This window comes from Panulirus ornatus, chromosome 42, assembly GCF_036320965.1.
Source record: "Panulirus ornatus isolate Po-2019 chromosome 42, ASM3632096v1, whole genome shotgun sequence".
Classification (NCBI taxonomy): domain Eukaryota; kingdom Metazoa; phylum Arthropoda; class Malacostraca; order Decapoda; family Palinuridae; genus Panulirus; species Panulirus ornatus.
This window is the reverse complement of record NC_092265.1, coordinates 23,190,633-23,208,281: the sequence shown is the minus strand read 5'-3', so window position 1 is coordinate 23,208,281 and position 17,649 is coordinate 23,190,633. Positions and strand designations below refer to the sequence as shown.

Here is a 17,649-nt window from a genome sequence, read left to right as displayed (position 1 = left end):
GATAGATGTATATATACACGCCATCACTCACGTATTGCTTCGTAAACTGGACAAAACATGAGACTCCATTATCGTCTCCACCTCGGGAAGTTACAAACAAAAATTGGCTTATGACTCAGGCGTATAGAAACCCAATGCTCGATCTAGGACTGCCTATATCTGCAGCGGACTTCGAAGTCTGCTAACGCTGGGGGAAGGGGAGGGTGGTATATAACGGTGTGCCCTTAACTAGCGACCATCAGACGACAATGGGGCTTATTCACAGGTAAAGCGGTTAGGGTGGTGAGGTCAAGCTAGGTCATGCTACCGTAACTATACACTATCATACAGGTAATGATGGCAAGTGTTATTCCAAGTGGGAGAGACAGATATTCAAATTGGCAGCAAATGATAAACTGATATTTCTCGATACATTTCTTATCTTTACCTAAATACACCAATTGATGTATAGCAATAGATTTAATACTTTGATGAGTAGCTGATAACAGTATATGTGTACGTGACCAATACAATGCTAATACAGCAGTGATAAACAATTATTCATATAAATCATATGTACAACTTGGCATTAATCACCAGAGCTCATCTTTTATGTTAAGTTGTCTCCTGTGTCCCTTCCTTATAGATCAACAGTTCATAATGTGATTATATATATATATATATATATATATATATATATATATATATATATATATATATATATATATATATATATATATATATATATATATATATATATAATCCTAATGGGCCTGCCATATAACCTTAGTACCAATATAAGCGCACTTCGGGTCTTATTTCACTATTATAGGCATTACATTCAAAGTTATTTTCACTCAAGAATCCCTATATAGTGCAGGATCCAACCATCATTATTCTTCTGAACCTCCCAATAAAGAGAGAAACAAACAAACAAACAAACAAAAAAGCTCCAAAGTCTTTTTTTTTTTCTCTTTAATCTTCAGTGGATTTGACTTCGCTGTGGTTGACAGCGAGCGGCTGGCGCGAAGTACTTCGTCAGTGTGGGACCAGACGTTCCTTCTTGCCTCCACTTCGTTGAGAGGCGCGCCTCTTGGCGTCTCCCGAGGTCGTCCAGTTCCTGCGCTCTGGAGCAGGTGTTTACCCTGGTGCAGGTAGGTGTTTCTGCTGCTCCTCCTCCTCCCCGCCGCCCTACAGGTACATGCCGTTGACCAGGTAGTCGGCGTCGTGGGCGTAAGGAGAGCGGGAGCCGCGGGTCCTACGAAGTCGGCGACGGACACTTCGAAGTCGACATCCGACCAGCACAACGAGCAGCGCCGTGATGCATACACCTGCAAGGTCATGGACAGACTTAGTTCCTCTCCACCACAACTTTACCCCGCCCCTCCACCACAACCTTACTGCGCCCCTCCACCACAACCTTACTGCGCCTCCATCACCACCTTACTCCCCTCCATCACAACCTTACTACCCCTCCATCACAACCTTACCACTCCTCCATCGCAACCTTACTACCCCTCCATCACAACCTTACTATCCCTCCATCACCACCTTACTCCCCTCCATCACAACCTTACTCCCCTCCATCACAACCTTATTACTACCCCTCCATCACAACCTTACTACCCCTCCATCACCACCTTACTCCACTCCATCACAACCTTACTCCCCTCCATCACAACCTTACTACCCCTCCACCACAACCTTACTACCCCTCCACCACAACCTTACTACCCCTCCATCACCACCTTACTCCCCTCCATCACCACCTTACTCCCTTTCATCACAACCTTACTACCCCTCCATCACCACCTTACTACCAACAACCCATCACCCTTCATATCAGCAAATACTACACCAATCAAGACAAAATAGACACAATTACATGTTGTCCTACCAATCACCAATCACCAATCACACTTCCCACAACCTCTTGGGTGATTCTGCGCATCATCCATCACCCTCTGCACCCTACCTATCCACTCATCATCTGCTCTCCTACCCGGATACCAGCCACTACCCATCTACACTAGCCATCGCCATCCCCCACCTGGCACCCTCCTCCATCACCTACCACCCTCTTCCATCACCTCGTACTCTTCTCCATCCCCCTAATACCCTCCTCCACCACCTCACACCCTCCTTCACCACCTAAAACCATCCTCCAACATGTAACACCGCAGAACTTCACAACCTCCACCAGAAGGTACGGCCCTTCGCTAGCACCCGACTCCTTCTGCAGTATGTAGGAGCCTCCTCCTCCCCACACCAGATGCCTCCCTCCAGCACCTGACATCCTCCTCCCGTAGCCACCGACCAACACCTTACCCATAGCTAGCGCCAGGACGGCGCCAGAGGCTTGGGCGTCTTGCTCTCGAGCCTCCATCTCCAGCTCCTCAAGGTTGACTTCGAGACGTGCCATGGAGGAATGCGCCACGACATCGGCCGCGTTGGTGTGGGAGGACTGGACGGGCGTGTGGGCGTGGGGTACGCCCACAGCTGGAGCCGCAGCCTGGCTTCCACCCGCACTGCTGTTACTCGTGCTGTGACTCGTCACGCCTGTAACAGAAGGTGATCTGCTGTAACATCTCTCCACGCGTTAACCTACAGGAGGAGAGGATCTTACTAAGGCGCCTAGCAACGACTGTGTGGGGCTGAGAATGCACTGTGAGCTGTGGTGGGGCTGAGAATGCACTGTGAGCTGTGGTGGGGCTTGAGAATGCACTGTGAGCTGTGGTGGAGCTGAGAATGCACTGTTGGAGAGTGAATGTGTGGATGGCTATACGAGATTGAAACAATCAATGTAAATGTGGCAGTGTCGGTGTGTGATTGGCTCATTGGCTAACATTACGTCTGGGACTCTGTTTAGCACCGTATCTAAAGCTCTTTGGCTCTGTGGCTCGACTCTATACTCATTACTGCTCTCAGCACTGATTGGTATTGCATCTACCAATCTATCTAATCCTCCAGGGTCACAGAGACTAAGAATAGCTATTCCTTAATCGTACGATGATGTAGGAGGGAAATGCCCTCAGAAAAAATATGCAGACATGAACAGGTGTGACATAAGTACATAGAGCTTATCTCTCCGTGAGATTCTGATAGTCAAGTCAAACTTATAGCACGTCATTATACTGTCTAAAGTGATCATTCCAGTTTTGTTCATAGCACCACAAGAAAGTAGTTACCGATAACGACACCTCTGAAAACAGCCTTAATGTAACCTGTAGATAAGGATGGTTTTTGTTTGTAAGTCAGACCCCAATACAGTCGATGAAATGTATTCATGAAACGTATCGTATTACCGGAACAATAGAGAAATAACGTGTCTCATACATGAACGTCTGGGTCACAACCATATGCTGTAAACCACTTAACTGGTGATCCTTCTCATAGATAATGGCGTCCATGAGCTTACTACTAACTGTGGACGCCAAGCTAATTGGGTGATTATCTTCTGGAAGGACCTCGTTCCCTTCGCTTTTTTGGGAGTATCTGTGTAAACACTGATCACTCGTCTCGAACCTGAACTACGGTAATTGACTTATTGAATGGACCAGGCGAGAGATTGAGTGTGGACGAATGTGGCCTTTTTTGTCTGTTTTTCTGGCGCTACCTCGCTGAAGCAGGCATATATATATATATATATATATATATATATATATATATATATATATATATATATATATATATATATACGTTGAAATGTATATGTATGTATATGTGCGTCTGTGGGCGTTTATGCATATACATGTGTTTGTGGGTGGGATGGGCCATTCCAAGTCTGTTTCCCTGCGGTACCTCGCTAACGCAGGAGACGGCGGTTAAGTATAATATATATATATATATATATATATATATATATATATATATATATATATATATATATATATATATATATATATATCATTTGAAATCTTTGTTATGGCTTCATGATGAAGTCTGTCGCCATTTCCAGTAAACAACGAGCCATTTGACTGGCTAACGACCCTTTACTTCTGTGTATAAGACTTAATTTCTTTCTCTACTTTCCTTGATATAAGCTCCGTGGTAACGTATGATCTCTCTCCTATCCTCATATCTAAGTTAGTCTGTCGTGTTTGAGATTTTGTTCTAATCAAATTTTTCTGAACAATATATTCTCGAACAAGAGGCAATTCTCTGTTTCAGTTTCCCATCATTTTTGGCCGTTGTCAATACTGATCGTCCGCAACGCACTGGTTCACATGTTCCCTCGACTGCTTTGAATACCTGACTGAACCATTTTCGAAGCTTCATTCGTAATCTTTTCCTCTACGATGTTGACACATTCGCCTATGTAATGATACTTCTTGTTAACAAATTTTGAAAGATTGTGTACTTATATATCCTATCTATGATATCCTTAGAACTGTGATGTATTTCTATGCTTATATACATTACTGGATCTATGTTATTGCTTCGTTATTCATTGTTTCGAGACGAGTTTCGAATCATGGCTCGAAACGATGGGGAGCTTTGAATAAAAGCTAATTTTAGTGATGGTTCATCGATTCAGTGACAATGTTTCGCCTTAGAATTGGTAATTTTATACCATTTTGTCTCTGTTGGTACAGTAAGAAAAGAGATATTAGTTGTATGAGACGTCATACGTATGAATTTCACCGCTGCATCAGTGAGTCTGCGCGGGAACACAGAGGACATGACCAGCTGGTAGGGTGCGCTCAGGTAGTTGCCTTGTTGACGTGGCCAGAGCAACAATGGAAGGAGTTAGGACCTTACAGCCAACGAGTCTCGAGGTATTCCTCCTCCTGACTACGAGGGACAGTGTGTGTAAATATTGTAAGTAGATTTAAATAGAAGAGGTTCTTTGTTTACATAACACCAACAGTGTATTTAAGTCTTATTACAGATAACATTATAGTGACGATCATCAGACTTTGCGCGTCATATCTGATATATTTTTCCTTACTTATCTGTCGCGTTGGCCGTGATACAAATGAGAATAGATATAGATAACTGAAGTAAGGGGGCGCTATCTACTATGATTATATCTATTCTACTTATAAGTATCTTTAACTCTGAAGTTGGATTTGAATCGAGCAATGTCGTGAGATGTGGTACGTCAGTCTGAAAGAGGAGGTCGAATTGGAAAGCATGAAGTCTATCTTGGGGGGTTTAAGGCAGAGCAGTCGAAGGGCAGCACCTACCTGTAGAAGGCGTCGCCAGGGGAGCTGTCGTAGAGGGGATGAGGGTCTTCGCTACTGACACTGGTGGTTCGCTCCTCGTCGGCACCCTGCTGTTCCCTCCACTCATCCCCATCTGAAAGTTTCCTGAAGTTTAATCACTCGTGAATATGACAGTTGTCATTGCTTTCATAATTACAGTTTTAGAGAAATGGTTTTTAGTCGTCGTCGTCTTCGATCTGGCGAGGATCGTGGAGGATTCGGACACGTTGTCCCTCGCAGTAGACTCACCTCCGTGTTTTTGAGGCTGACTGGGCTGTTGCTTAGCATGTTCTGCACAGGATCCATCACAGGGCGCTGCTGGTAGGGTCCGACAGGCTGCTGGTGCTGCTGCTGCATCGCCTGCTGCTGTTGCTGTTGCTGTTGTTGGGGCATTCCTTGTCCCCCATATTGCAGCTCTTGCATCTGCTGGTGCAGCTGTTGCTGGCTCTGTGGTGGTGGGTAGTTGGGCTTGTCCATCCACACAGGCTGAGGGACAAACATCTGTTTGAGAAAGATAGGACTTGAGTGCCATGTTGGACCAGGGGTTTGAACTCTACTCTTGGGGGTCGGGTTAGAGGAGGACGTCTGGGGGTCTCATGATGCTGTGCCTCGCCTCAATAAGGAGGAGGAGGAGGAGGACGAGGCGATATTCTGGTCCTGACAGACCCAGACTGTGGCACAGCAATGATACAAGAGACCACAACAAGATACAAGACATTTCTTACTCTACAAATAAACTTGTATATCTTGATTTATCCAATGTTTGACGCGTTGTATAAATGTGATTTACTGTTAGAAGGACGGATGGCAATATAAACTAGATGGCTAGGGTCATAAGAAATATAATCTTATACATTTCAAGCAGATATAGTAGCTATCGTCAGGTCAACTGGACTGTAAACACATACATAGATTAGCTACTTAGAATATCCATAATATTAAGTCTAAAGAATACATAATGATATAAACATATAAAGAATTATATAAAATGACCATATATATATATATATATATATATATATATATATATATATATATATATATATATATATATATATATTTAGTGGAGTGTGGAGCTTACGTCTCCATACTGACAGTGTGTGTGTGTGTGTGTGTGTTTACATTTCCCGTTCGTGTAGCGAGAACCCGAACTGCGTATTGCCAAAGGAAATGGCTGACACTTAACTAATAGTCATCGAAAACATTTCTGTGTCGGCTGAAGCTAGAACATACATTTCTCTTTCCATATACACAAATTTTCCAAAATACTCGCATCTGCCGATGAAGACAGTCTAAAATTCTAAGATATTCTCTTTTGTTTATAATATCATGACGTCTTTACCGTTCATTAAGTCCCCGAAAACATTGGTTTAAAACAGTGACATTTGAAGTGACATCTGGTGCTAATGTTTGTGTGAAAATGTCAAATTCCACATTATCTTTAATGTATTAGTTTAAACCAGTAACTATATCTCAATTATTTACCCACTGTAATGTTCAAATATTTATCTAATCAATCAGTGACCAGTTATGATCCCTTTATGATAATTATCAACACCTGCGAGTAAATTAACTTTGTGTTTTCCCATTAAATGCTGTTGAACTGGTGTGAGCTGAATTACCGGCTAGAATTCGTTTTCGTATTTCATAATTTGATAATCTTATGTGATAATTTTTGTATCTGTCTTGTCAGGATACATCAGTGTCATAGCTACAGCAACAACAACAACATTGACCATCTTTTGGTTATGTTTGGCGCCGAGTTCCACTGAAGATTGCGATCAACCACGGGAACTTCCTCCACCAGTTGTATGAGGCCAACACGTCCTGATATCCCATCGGTTGTGTCATGAGGAAGGTAACGTAACTTGTAGAACTTATCTACATTCTATATCTACTGACCTCTGTTCCTCACCATTCAGTAGCATGTTATCAGATGTCTTTTTGATTAGCTGTGGACTATCTTCACTCTGGCTTTAAGATACATCTATTGACGTACTGATAAGCGATAAGTCGTGTCCTTCCCTAGGGGAAATGGGGTAGATCAAAATATCTTTCTTATCGGGATATCTCTACTATGACCTCCCTGGTCACCCGTCTTATCAGCTCCTATCTCCTTTATATCAGTTAGCGTGACTTCTATGTGGACAGAGGTCAGAAATACATTCTTATCTGTATATCATGAGATAAGAAAACGGGTATTACATGCAATATCTTTCGTTTCCCTTGTCGAATTGGCAACATAAACTACGTATGATGGATTTCGAGGACCACCTTTCTGACTGCTGCTCGAAGAAGAGCCTTGTCCACTTGCACTAAACTATTTACAATCAATTAATTTGTTGGGAGTAAAGTGTTCAGACGATCATAGAATACGAGGTTGACTTGAGTAAAATATCGTGCTCAAGGTACGTCACTCTAGTGGTCAGTGTATGACAGTCATAAGGTAAATACTTTACGTTATTGTTCATCTGTGGCTGTTGCATCGGTGGCAGGAGCTGCTGCTGCTGCTGCTGTTGCTGCTGTGGGGGCTGTTGCTGTTGCTGGGGCTGGCCGTAGTCGGGGTAGTGTAAGGCCCTGTGGGCGTCCGGTGCCATGTATTCCCCACCTCTGCCACCGCTCTCGCCTGCAAGGCACAAACATCATTCAACCTCACCTCCATTTTCTATACTTAACCTCACCCCCATTTTCTATACTTAACCTCACCCCTATTTCTCTACCTTCAACCTCACCCCCATTTTCTACACTTAACCTCAGCCACCAATTTCTACTCTAAGTAGAGACAAAGGTATGTTTGTACTGATTACTGTGGAGATATACGCAGAAGTATGACCATGTGGTATATCTTGGTATGCTCTGTGTCTGTTAGGTACTATTTCTCCTATCACAAGGCATCTCTGCTATCTCTAGACGTTCTAATACTCTAGAGTATAACACCACTGCTAGTGCTGGCCTGGCTATCCAGCAATTGCCTCCTACATTCACTTACAGTCAGAAGAATCACAAATACATCTTGTAAGACAGAAGGATTCCCTCAGGAAAGCATGTGCAGTACTAGTGTAGTTATTAGGATGTATGGCAGGGAAGGATAATTATATTGTCTCAAAGGAATAAGGAAAATCTTAAGAATCTATGACAAACATGAACCGGTACTTCACAATGACGTGTCTATCCCAGAGACCATTTTGGAATAATATCTGAAGTGCATCATTTACATGACTGGGTTTACGCGAGTTTCGCGGTATCAGAAGTTTGACTGACCTCCGTTATATCTAGGGCCTGGCCAGGCAGGTCTCTGGTTGTAGTCGTAGTAGGTGGGTCCTCTGCCTCGCCCACCATAACCCTGGCCATCCTCCATAGGCCTGGAAGAATAGGTAAGTTACTAGTGACAGGCGGGGAAATTCTTCGTTTTCTGTGGAGGGAAGAGATTAGAAAGCATGTAAGAATTTTTAAATGGGATACCCTTATAAAATATAACACTTACTTATAAACGTTCCATGAATGGCCCCCCCACTTCACTGGAATACTCTTGGTTGCCAGAATCTGCTCTGCTAAATTACCACAGTATAATAAACGTTTTGTCTTGATACCCAAGTAGGTACTGAAAGGTAAATGATACCGCAGACAGAGATGGATGGATATCAAATTCCCACAGCTTTGTTTCAACTGACGGCAGAATAGCTCATAATGATCATTTACTGGTTAATATATCAACAGCAGATCATTTACTCTCTAGCTATTGGTTATGGTAACGACCTGTCGGGTGCCTCCAGATCATGGTTACTTAAAGCATTCCATATGGAACTTTGGGAAATTCCGACCACAACTTAAATACATATATATGTTTCCTATGTGACGCTGAATGACTCACTTATATTCTATCTACATGACACAGCTCATAAAGATTTCCACGTCTTAAGTATGTAAGAGATTCAGATGTTTCTACTTGTAAATTGTAGTGTCTTCATCCCCTGGAGCTAATACGTAGCTTATCCCACGAAAAAATGTCATAAGAGACAAAAATGGTGCAAGGATAAGATGGTTTGATCAAGGAACCCAAATTATTTTTCGACTTCTTGCATAAAGTAAGAAAGATAAAGAAGATGCGACTGATAAAGGCCTACAAGATGACATACTTATCTCTGTTATCTCCAAAGGAGAGAGAGAGAGAGAGAGAGAGAGAGAGAGAGAGAGAGAGAGAGAGAGAGAGAGAGAGAGAGAGAGAGACGTACCCTCCTGGTGGCTGGTAGTGGCCATAGTTGTCCAAGATGTTGGAATGGTGGCTGAAGATCCCCCTGTCGTAACCTGCAAAGAGAAAGACGAGACCAGTGAAAACGTTGCTGTTTTGTTCCCTTCCTCCTCCTCCCACATCTCACCATGCACGGTCATGTGCCTCTTAATGTATTCTCATGCAGAGCAAGAAGCCTGGGACACTACATCTACGTGCAGGACCTACTGACAGACAGCTAAAGTGGCAGTTACAGCACGACGGGACGAGCTTTAGATACGACAGGGTCGTACTAACGTGTTTATGGGTCGTACCGTCGTGCTCAAGGGTCGAATCGTCGTATTAAAGGGTCGTACCGTCGTGGTCAAGGGTCGTACAGTCGTGGTCAAGGGTCGTACCGTCGTGCTCAAGGATCGTACCGTCGTGCTCAAGGGTCATACCGTCGTGCTCAAGGGTCGTACCGTCGTGCTCAAGGGTCGTACCGTCGTGCTCAAGGATCGTACCGTCGTGCTCAAGGGTCGTACCGTCGTACTCAAGGGTCGTACCGTCGTGCTCAAGGATCGTACCGTCGTGCTCAAGGGTCGTACAGTCGTGCTCAAGGGTCGTACCGTCGTACTCAAGGGTCGTACCGTCGTGCTCAAGGGTCGTACCGTCGTGCTCAAGGGTCGTACCGTCGTGCTCAAGGGTCGTACCGTCGTGCTTCAGAGATCTACGAGCTCGATAATTTTTAATAATATCTACCATAATAGTTTTTATAATCTTATATATATATATATATATATATATTATATATATATATATATATATATATATATATATATATATATATATATATGAGCCACATAAATATACCACATATGACCATACATTTAAAGCCGTAGTGCCACCCAGAGGAGAAACTTTGGTCTCCTGCTTAGTACAAGATACACAGGAGATCTGGAGTGTTCGATTCCTTCCTGTATTAACATATCTTGATGACTGAGTGGTGTTTAATGCTGCGGACAAGGTCGTCACGTTCAGATGTCTCTACTGGTCATCTGATGCCCAGATGAGACTCCACCACACACAGCCCTACGTCCTAAATCACCAATTGTGATGTTCTTCGACCATGGTTTACGTTGCTGTCGATCTTGCTGCCATAGACCACTTCTCTAACACGGTTACTTAAACTCCTTGCTACAGTCGAGGCCAGCTAAGGGTCGTGTCGTTGCCAAACAAAGAGACAAGTGAGATTAAGACACGCTATACTGAACATTATGAAGGTTTCCATTATCTACACCCCAGTGGCTCTGGCGGCGCATATAATGCTCTTATGTCATAGGAAATCACCGACAGTTCCACCTCAATGGTGGGAAACTCTAGGAGTTTGCAGGTAATGTTGGTTCGTATAGCATATGGCAGTTAACCCAACTAGATTGTTTCCGTTGTTCATTGTGTGTTATATTGTTCTCCTCGCTTCCTTCCCAGGGATACGCTAGTGAACAGTCTTGTGAACAGTTCACACGACACTTAAAAGTTGATTACATTTGGGTCAAGTTGTTCTGTTGGGGGACTGGAATGGAAACTGACATCCCATGCATGTGGGGAGGTTCACCTGCGTTTGTCACGTATTGTAGGATTACGTCCAGACAAGCGGCAGTCTCATTTTAACTGATACGGTCGACCAGTCACTTCCCCTACAGTTCAATGCCACCAGTCTGTTACACTTCACACACGAGTGTTATGCCTCCAGCCCTCACTGTGAACCCGGCCTCTGAGGGCTGCGTGGGCAATTCTGCAATGCATCACTTTGGAAAGTCGATGGTTCAAGCGTCCATGAACCGAGGTGCTCTGGTGGACGAGGAAACAAGTTAATGGGAACATTACGTGAGCTTGGTTATGGAAACCTCACCATCGCCTCTCATCCAGGACATCTGTGTGATGACACACCCACCGCCTGGCATGCCCTATTTGCACTGCCAAGCCACAGTACCTGACACACTCCCTCGTCTGGGAAACTGAGGAATTTGAGCAGTTTGAACAAGCAGTTTCCCCTGTATTGATCGCCTCTTCGGTAAAGCAACAACAGATTCGTAAACAAGAACTTCGCCACCGACTGCTAAACGCTTCCTCCAGACCCTCACACCAGCTGCCCTCCTCCCCCAGAGCCAGACATGAGCCAGCACGTCAATCTGAAATCATGAGGGAGGTTTATAACGTCAGTCAGGGTGAAGCGTTCCACTACACTCAAGTTGTTCTCCCTTAAGCTAGTCAAACCCACCCTCCTCCATCACTAGTACCTCCCCTCCCTCCACCAGTCAAACCCTCCTGCTCCATCACCAGTTCCCCCCTCCCTCCACCAGTCAAACCCTCCTTCTCCATCACTAGTACCTCCCTCCCTCCACCAGTCAAACCCTCCCTCCTCCATCACTAGTACCTCCCCTCCCTCCACCAGTCAAACCCTCCTGCTCCATCACTAGTACCTCCCTCCCTCCACTAGGCAAACCCTCCTTCTCCATCACTAGTACCTCCCTCCCTCCACTAGGCAAACCCTCCTTCTCCATCACTAGTACCTCCCTCCCTCCACCACTCAAAATCCCCCACCGATCCAAGACCTCGCACATCCCCTCAGCACCGACCTCAGCGAGTCCAGTGTCTCTCTGTGAGTTAGGACCCATCGTCCTCGCTTCGAGACCCAGTGAACGCTAAGTGTTGCGCTTAACCGAACTTACACAGACGATGTGTAGACTTCATCTACCACCTTGTGTTTCGTCAGTTTGATAGACTTTATCTACCACAACCTAGAGAGAAGCATGACGTCTCATCTATTAGCAGAGGACTACTCGTATATGTTCTCTCACTCATCATGCACCATGTTTTCCTGAACTCGGCAACATGGCTGGCTAGACCTGATTGCATTGAAGCTTTCTGGATGTTGCAAACCTTCAAGTCAGGATCCCACAGAGCATGATTATAGAGAATAGGGAAATGAACGAGAAATCTTCCTGCTAAACTACATATACATGGAAGACACTTGAACGTAAACTATGCACCATATTTAAGGAAAGGGGTTGAGGAAAAGCTACATTAATGTAATAAATGTCAGAAATTATAACTACCTGAACAAAACATTGCATACTACACTATAATAAGCACATCCGACTTACTATAACATAATGCAAACACTCTGCTCTTAAGGGTGACACATACATACGAAGGTTCTATATTGAATAACATTAATATGCAACCACAAAACATGAAAGAAGAATTGGTGTCGAGGAGGAGGAGGACGAGGAGGAGGACGAGGACGAGGAGGAGGAGGAGGAGGAGGAGGAGGAGGAGGAGGAGGCCGTGTGGAGTAGGGAACTTGGTGGATGTGTGGTTGAGGTGTGTGGGGAAGGTGGGTGCTGTGCTGGGAGGAGGGAGACTCATGAACAAAGGAGACTGTGAGACAGGGAGGGTGGCTGTACGACAGGGGATGAGGGAGGGATAGGGAGGGAGGTAGAGAACGCATTGCCCCTGCCAGTGAGGCAAAGGGAGAGTGGAAGTACTGCAAGGGGAAGGGAGGGAAGGGGAGACAGAGAGAGGGAGACAGCATTACCCTGCCCATAGTTAGGGAAGCGGGGACCTCCCTGCCACGCATCACCGCTCGATCTGGGGTCTGTTGGAAGGGAGGGACGTCAGTGCCTGGGCCTCACACCTCCTCCTACTGGCTACAACCTGAACTGACCTACCCAGTCACATTACAAGCCATAGTCTTCCATGAAGTACGACCCACTTGAGTTACAAGCCATAGCCTTGCCTTAGATAATTACGCCACAGACTTCAGCCTTATCTCTTACACTCGCTCAGACTACAGGCTGAATCTTCCTCAGTCTAATTCAGTATGATTTCATGAACTTCTCTAGAATTCTAGAGGCCATGTATTGTCTGAAACCCCCGCAGTCTGACCATACACACACACACACACACGCGCACACACACACACACACACACACACACACACACACACACACACACACACACACACACACGAGCAATTACACATATAATTTACATAACTCCAATGGTTGTGGCTCACTACATCATCCCTAAGACATTAGAGAGATATTAACAAGATATCTAAATACTTTTGGGAGTCCGAAAAGAATGTGTTTATACATATTTCATTTTGAACATAATGAACTTGTGAAACATCTGAGAATACTGATAACTGAAGACTTCAGAAGATTCTGAATCATGAAAGAACATGAGCAATTGAATTTTACGGAGCATTCAAACTGGCGAATCATTGGAAGCCACGAAGAAATGAATCTTGTGAATCACTTGAGCATATGACAGCATGGCATGTGAATCTTTGATCCGTGTGAATATCCACAGCATTTGAATATGTGTGTGTGTGTGTGTGTGTGTGTGTGTGTGTGTGTGTGTGTGTGTGTGTGTGTGTGTGTGTGTGTGTATAAGCCATGTGAACTAATGAGACACGTAAAATATGTTTTATTACGAGGCATGCCAATGACTGAGGCAAACAGTCCACTGAAACACACGAACTATCCAAAAATATTGACTGAACTCTGCAACCCTGAGCTCCAGAGTGTAGAAGTAGCAGGACGAGTGTATGTTTCCTGAGCATGAGACGATGTATGATCACATTCAAGCAATGAAAGTTATATGACTTTCTATACTAGAATATCAATCAACATTTCAGGATGGATGAGGGCCTGTTTTTGGCAAGCGTGTTGTGCTAGAGCTGCCAGGGGTTGTGGTGGAGGGAGAGGAGGAGGAGGAGGAGAAGAAGGTGGACACCTCAACTGCTTAACTCACCATGGTTGTTGTCACGAACGGGTCCCGTGTTGTCCCACACAGCACCGTTGGCCTGTCCGGGTTCGACACTGCCAGCCCCGTCGCTGGGCCTGCCCCGCGCTGCTCCCTCAGTCGACGCTGAGTGTGGATGAGAAAACACATGAGTCACTGTGATACGTCTGGAGACAGAATAACCATCAGCTTCATTTAACATACGGGTATCATATGACGGCTTGGGTCTACTGTATGCGAGGCTGAATCGTTTCTCAAGCTGGGTATATCAGTGAGAGGCTGAAGGAAGTGTTCAAGAGAAGTAATCAAAGAAATGTAGTTTGATGGTAACAGAGAGGATAAAGATGACTCAGGGTATATAACACTCTCTGTCACTCGTCGCTATGGCTTATGGCTCTGTGTTTGGAAACTCGACTGTGTGTGTTGAGAGAGAGAGAGAGAGAGAGAGAGAGAGAGAGAGAGAGAGAGAGAGAGAGAGAGAGAGAGAGAGAGAGAGAGAGGTGTGACTCCCCCAGTGTTGAAATGTGAGGAGTAGCAGTATATATGTAGTGTGAGGTAGGTGCAGAATGTGTGTTGTGTTGGGTTATGCATACGTAGTGTGATATTTCATATCATACATATGGTGTGGTGAATGATAGTGCCATAAAGGCAATGACATTATCTGCAGTGAGATGTGAAACAATGTGTAATACATGGCAGTGTATGTGTATTGTCATATGTGCCACAGAATGTAGCGTATACAAGCCCTGTATTGAGTACAGAGATTGGCACTGTGTGCGTGTGGTGAGGAGAGTGGCATAGTGTGAGGAGGGACACTATATGCATTGTGAAGTCATACTGCGTGTAGGGCAAGACGCTGCTTTGTAGGCGTAGTGCAGAGTGAGTGTAGCTGTGTGTGTGTGTGTGTGTGTGTAACATGAAGACTCACACTCAGTAGTATGAGCTTTGGTAGTGTGTGAGCTGTGGCAGTGTGTTCTGAGAGGAGGCGAGACAGCAGTATGAAGTAGTGAGGAGCGTCGGTATGCAGGAAGCAGCGAGTGTGTGGTGTGTGTGTGTGTGTGTGTGTGTGTGTGTGTGTGTGTGTGTCTTACCAACTGGACAGCTGATGGCTGGGTCCTCATCGCTGTTGTCCTGGCACTGTGGGATCCCATCGCAGACGTTGTAGACGGCGATGCACTCTCCGCTCTGGCACTTGAACTCGAAGCGTCTGCACGTCGTGGCTGCAAGGAAGAGGAGGAGGAGGAGGAGGATTATACCCCTGAGTGAGACACCACAACTGTACACTTGATACTGTAAATTCCCCTCCTCACTGTCCCTGAAGGCTGAGTACAGCGAGGTTCTCAAACTAAATAGAACACCTAAGAGAAAGACATGATGGCCTCAGGAATACATCAAGTCTGGTTCAAATATCACCAAAGGAAATGTAGAAGAAAATACAGCACAAATTTCATGCGTCTGTAACACTACGGACGAGAGGGATACAGAAGAAGGTCTACACACCATATACCATTATCAGGAGATAAACCATGTGATGATATCTTGATAAACCATGTGATGATATCTTGATAAGATAATAACTGATGTGATTTGTGTTGAGTAGATCAATGTGATGCAAGTCTGGGGCCACTTGGGTTAGACTTATATTTGACTGACACTGAGACGAGAGTTTTGACACAGCTGAAAGCATTCAGAAGCCACTGTATATACACAAGGTTATTTTTCCCCTCATGGTCTGTGTATGTAGTATAGGTATGTTATCCTACGAGAAATTCCCTGGTAGCTGGACGTCATCCTGTGCATCAGATGTTAATGAATTATGATCAAAATGTCATTACCAGCTGACTTGGTCCACTGCTAGGGTGTTCAAGGGTCGTCCCATTCGTGTTCGAGGGTCGTCCCATTCGTGTTCAAGGGTCGTCCCATTCGTGTTCAAGGGTCGTCCCATTCGTGATCCAGGGTCGTACCATTCGTGATCCAGGGTCGTACTATTTTATGTTCACGAGTCGTACCATTCGTGTTCATAAGTCGTAACGTTTCTGCACGAAGGTCGCACCATTCGTGTTCAAGGGTCGTACCATTGTTTTCAGAAAGGCTAGACAACAGACTGCCTTGTTTGATGATGATGATGATGATGATGATGGCACGCGGCGAGCCAGCTCACTGTGATGCAGCGTCGTGAGCTGAGGCAAGGCTGAGCACAACACCTGCAGGTGGTCCTCTTGTTTCATGGAGATCTGAGCTGAGCTAAGGGGGGGAGGGGTTCGGTCCTGATGGTCTTCGTGAGGAGAGAGAGAGAGAGAGAGAGAGAGAGAGAGAGAGAGAGAGAGAGAGAGAGAGAGAGAGAGAGAGAGAGAGAGAGTGAGTTAGAGAGTCATTTCTTCCATCACAGTACCCATAGTGTGGTCTGGTGGTAGGGCCACTCCAGTGTCCTGTGTGAGGGACTTCTCCATGGACCGGGGACTGTTGCAGCCTTGTCGTGTGTTGTGTTGAAGGCTGTAACAGGGAGTGGGGACTGCTGTACCCCTCTCACCTGCTGTATTTGAGGCTGTGGTAAGGAGTGGGGACTGCTGTACCCCTCTCACCTGCTGTATTTGAGGCTGTGGCAGAGTATGGGGACTGCTGTACCCCTCTTACCTGCTGTATTTGAGGCTGTAGCAGAGTATGGGGACTGCTGTACCCCTCTCACCTGCTGTATTTGAGGCTGTAGCAGAGTATGGGGACTGCTGTACCCCTCTCACCTGCTGTATTTGAGGCTGTGGCAGAGTATGGGGACTGCTGTACTCCTCTTACCTGCTGTATTTGAGGCTGTGGTAAGGAGTGGGGACTGCTGTACCCCTCTCACCTGCTGTATTTGAGGCTGTGGCAGAGTATGGGGACTGCTGTACCCCTCTCACCTGCTGTATTTGAGGCTGTAACAGGGAGTGAGGACTCATGTACCCCTCACACCTGCTGTATGTACAGGCCACTGTTCCTACATCCACGGTGTTTTGATATCTTGTTTTTTCTTCGTAGTTTTAAAATACTTTCCCCCAAAATAGCAAATACATTTTTCATGTACAAACACACTGTGTGTTTGCTTTGTATACATTGAAAAACAGTGTATCAGCGATTGCACTGAATGCCTATTACTTTTCTCTCATTTTTCATCCTCTTCTTCTTCTTCTTCTTCTTCTTCTTCTTCTTCTTCCATCATCTTTCTTTATTCGAAGACGAGAAATGAAAAAAAAATACCAAAGAAGTAGGTGAGTGAAGGGGAAAAGAAAACGAACGAGCCTGAAGTGATCGAGGGGATACCACTTTAAAAAAGCAAAACAAGGGAGACATGTCTGTTTCGAACCCATTGCGACAGACTAAGGGGGCGTTCACTCCCTGTAGACTGACGTAAACATCTTCTCTACCTGGCGTGATTGTCTCATGTCTTCTTGTGACATAGATCACAAT

The 17,649-nt window shown here is 45.1% G+C and overlaps 2 protein-coding genes across 4 annotated transcripts in view; one reads left to right on the top strand and one right to left on the bottom strand.

Moving 5' to 3' along the window:
* Window positions 1–377: 377 nt before the first annotated feature.
* The window catches only part of LOC139761976 (uncharacterized), a 117,272-nt gene continuing 100,000 nt past the window's right edge, over window positions 378–17,649 (bottom strand). Inside the window, exons 4-13 of one of the 3 annotated variants that reach the window (XM_071686714.1) lie at window positions 15,300–15,428; window positions 14,218–14,334; window positions 12,995–13,054; window positions 9,419–9,491; window positions 8,448–8,548; window positions 7,646–7,812; window positions 5,436–5,687; window positions 5,169–5,280; window positions 2,308–2,538; window positions 378–1,310 (exon numbers count right to left, since the gene is read on the bottom strand). In XM_071686714.1, the coding sequence (XP_071542815.1) occupies window positions 1,171–1,310; window positions 2,308–2,538; window positions 5,169–5,280; window positions 5,436–5,687; window positions 7,646–7,812; window positions 8,448–8,548; window positions 9,419–9,491; window positions 12,995–13,054; window positions 14,218–14,334; window positions 15,300–15,428 (1,382 nt within the window). In that variant the 3' untranslated portion in view covers window positions 378–1,170. The remainder of the gene's footprint in view (window positions 1,311–2,307; window positions 2,539–5,168; window positions 5,281–5,435; window positions 5,688–7,645; window positions 7,813–8,447; window positions 8,549–9,418; window positions 9,492–12,994; window positions 13,055–14,217; window positions 14,335–15,299; window positions 15,429–17,649) is intronic. The other 2 variants (XM_071686716.1, XM_071686717.1) reach the window with 2 other exon arrangements.
* LOC139761977 (protein phosphatase 1 regulatory subunit 14B) overlaps window positions 6,889–17,649 on the top strand; it is a 362,773-nt gene continuing 352,012 nt past the window's right edge. Inside the window, exon 1 of the mRNA XM_071686722.1 lies at window positions 6,889–7,044. Within this exon, the coding sequence (XP_071542823.1) occupies window positions 7,036–7,044 (9 nt within the window). The 5' untranslated portion in view covers window positions 6,889–7,035. The remainder of the gene's footprint in view (window positions 7,045–17,649) is intronic.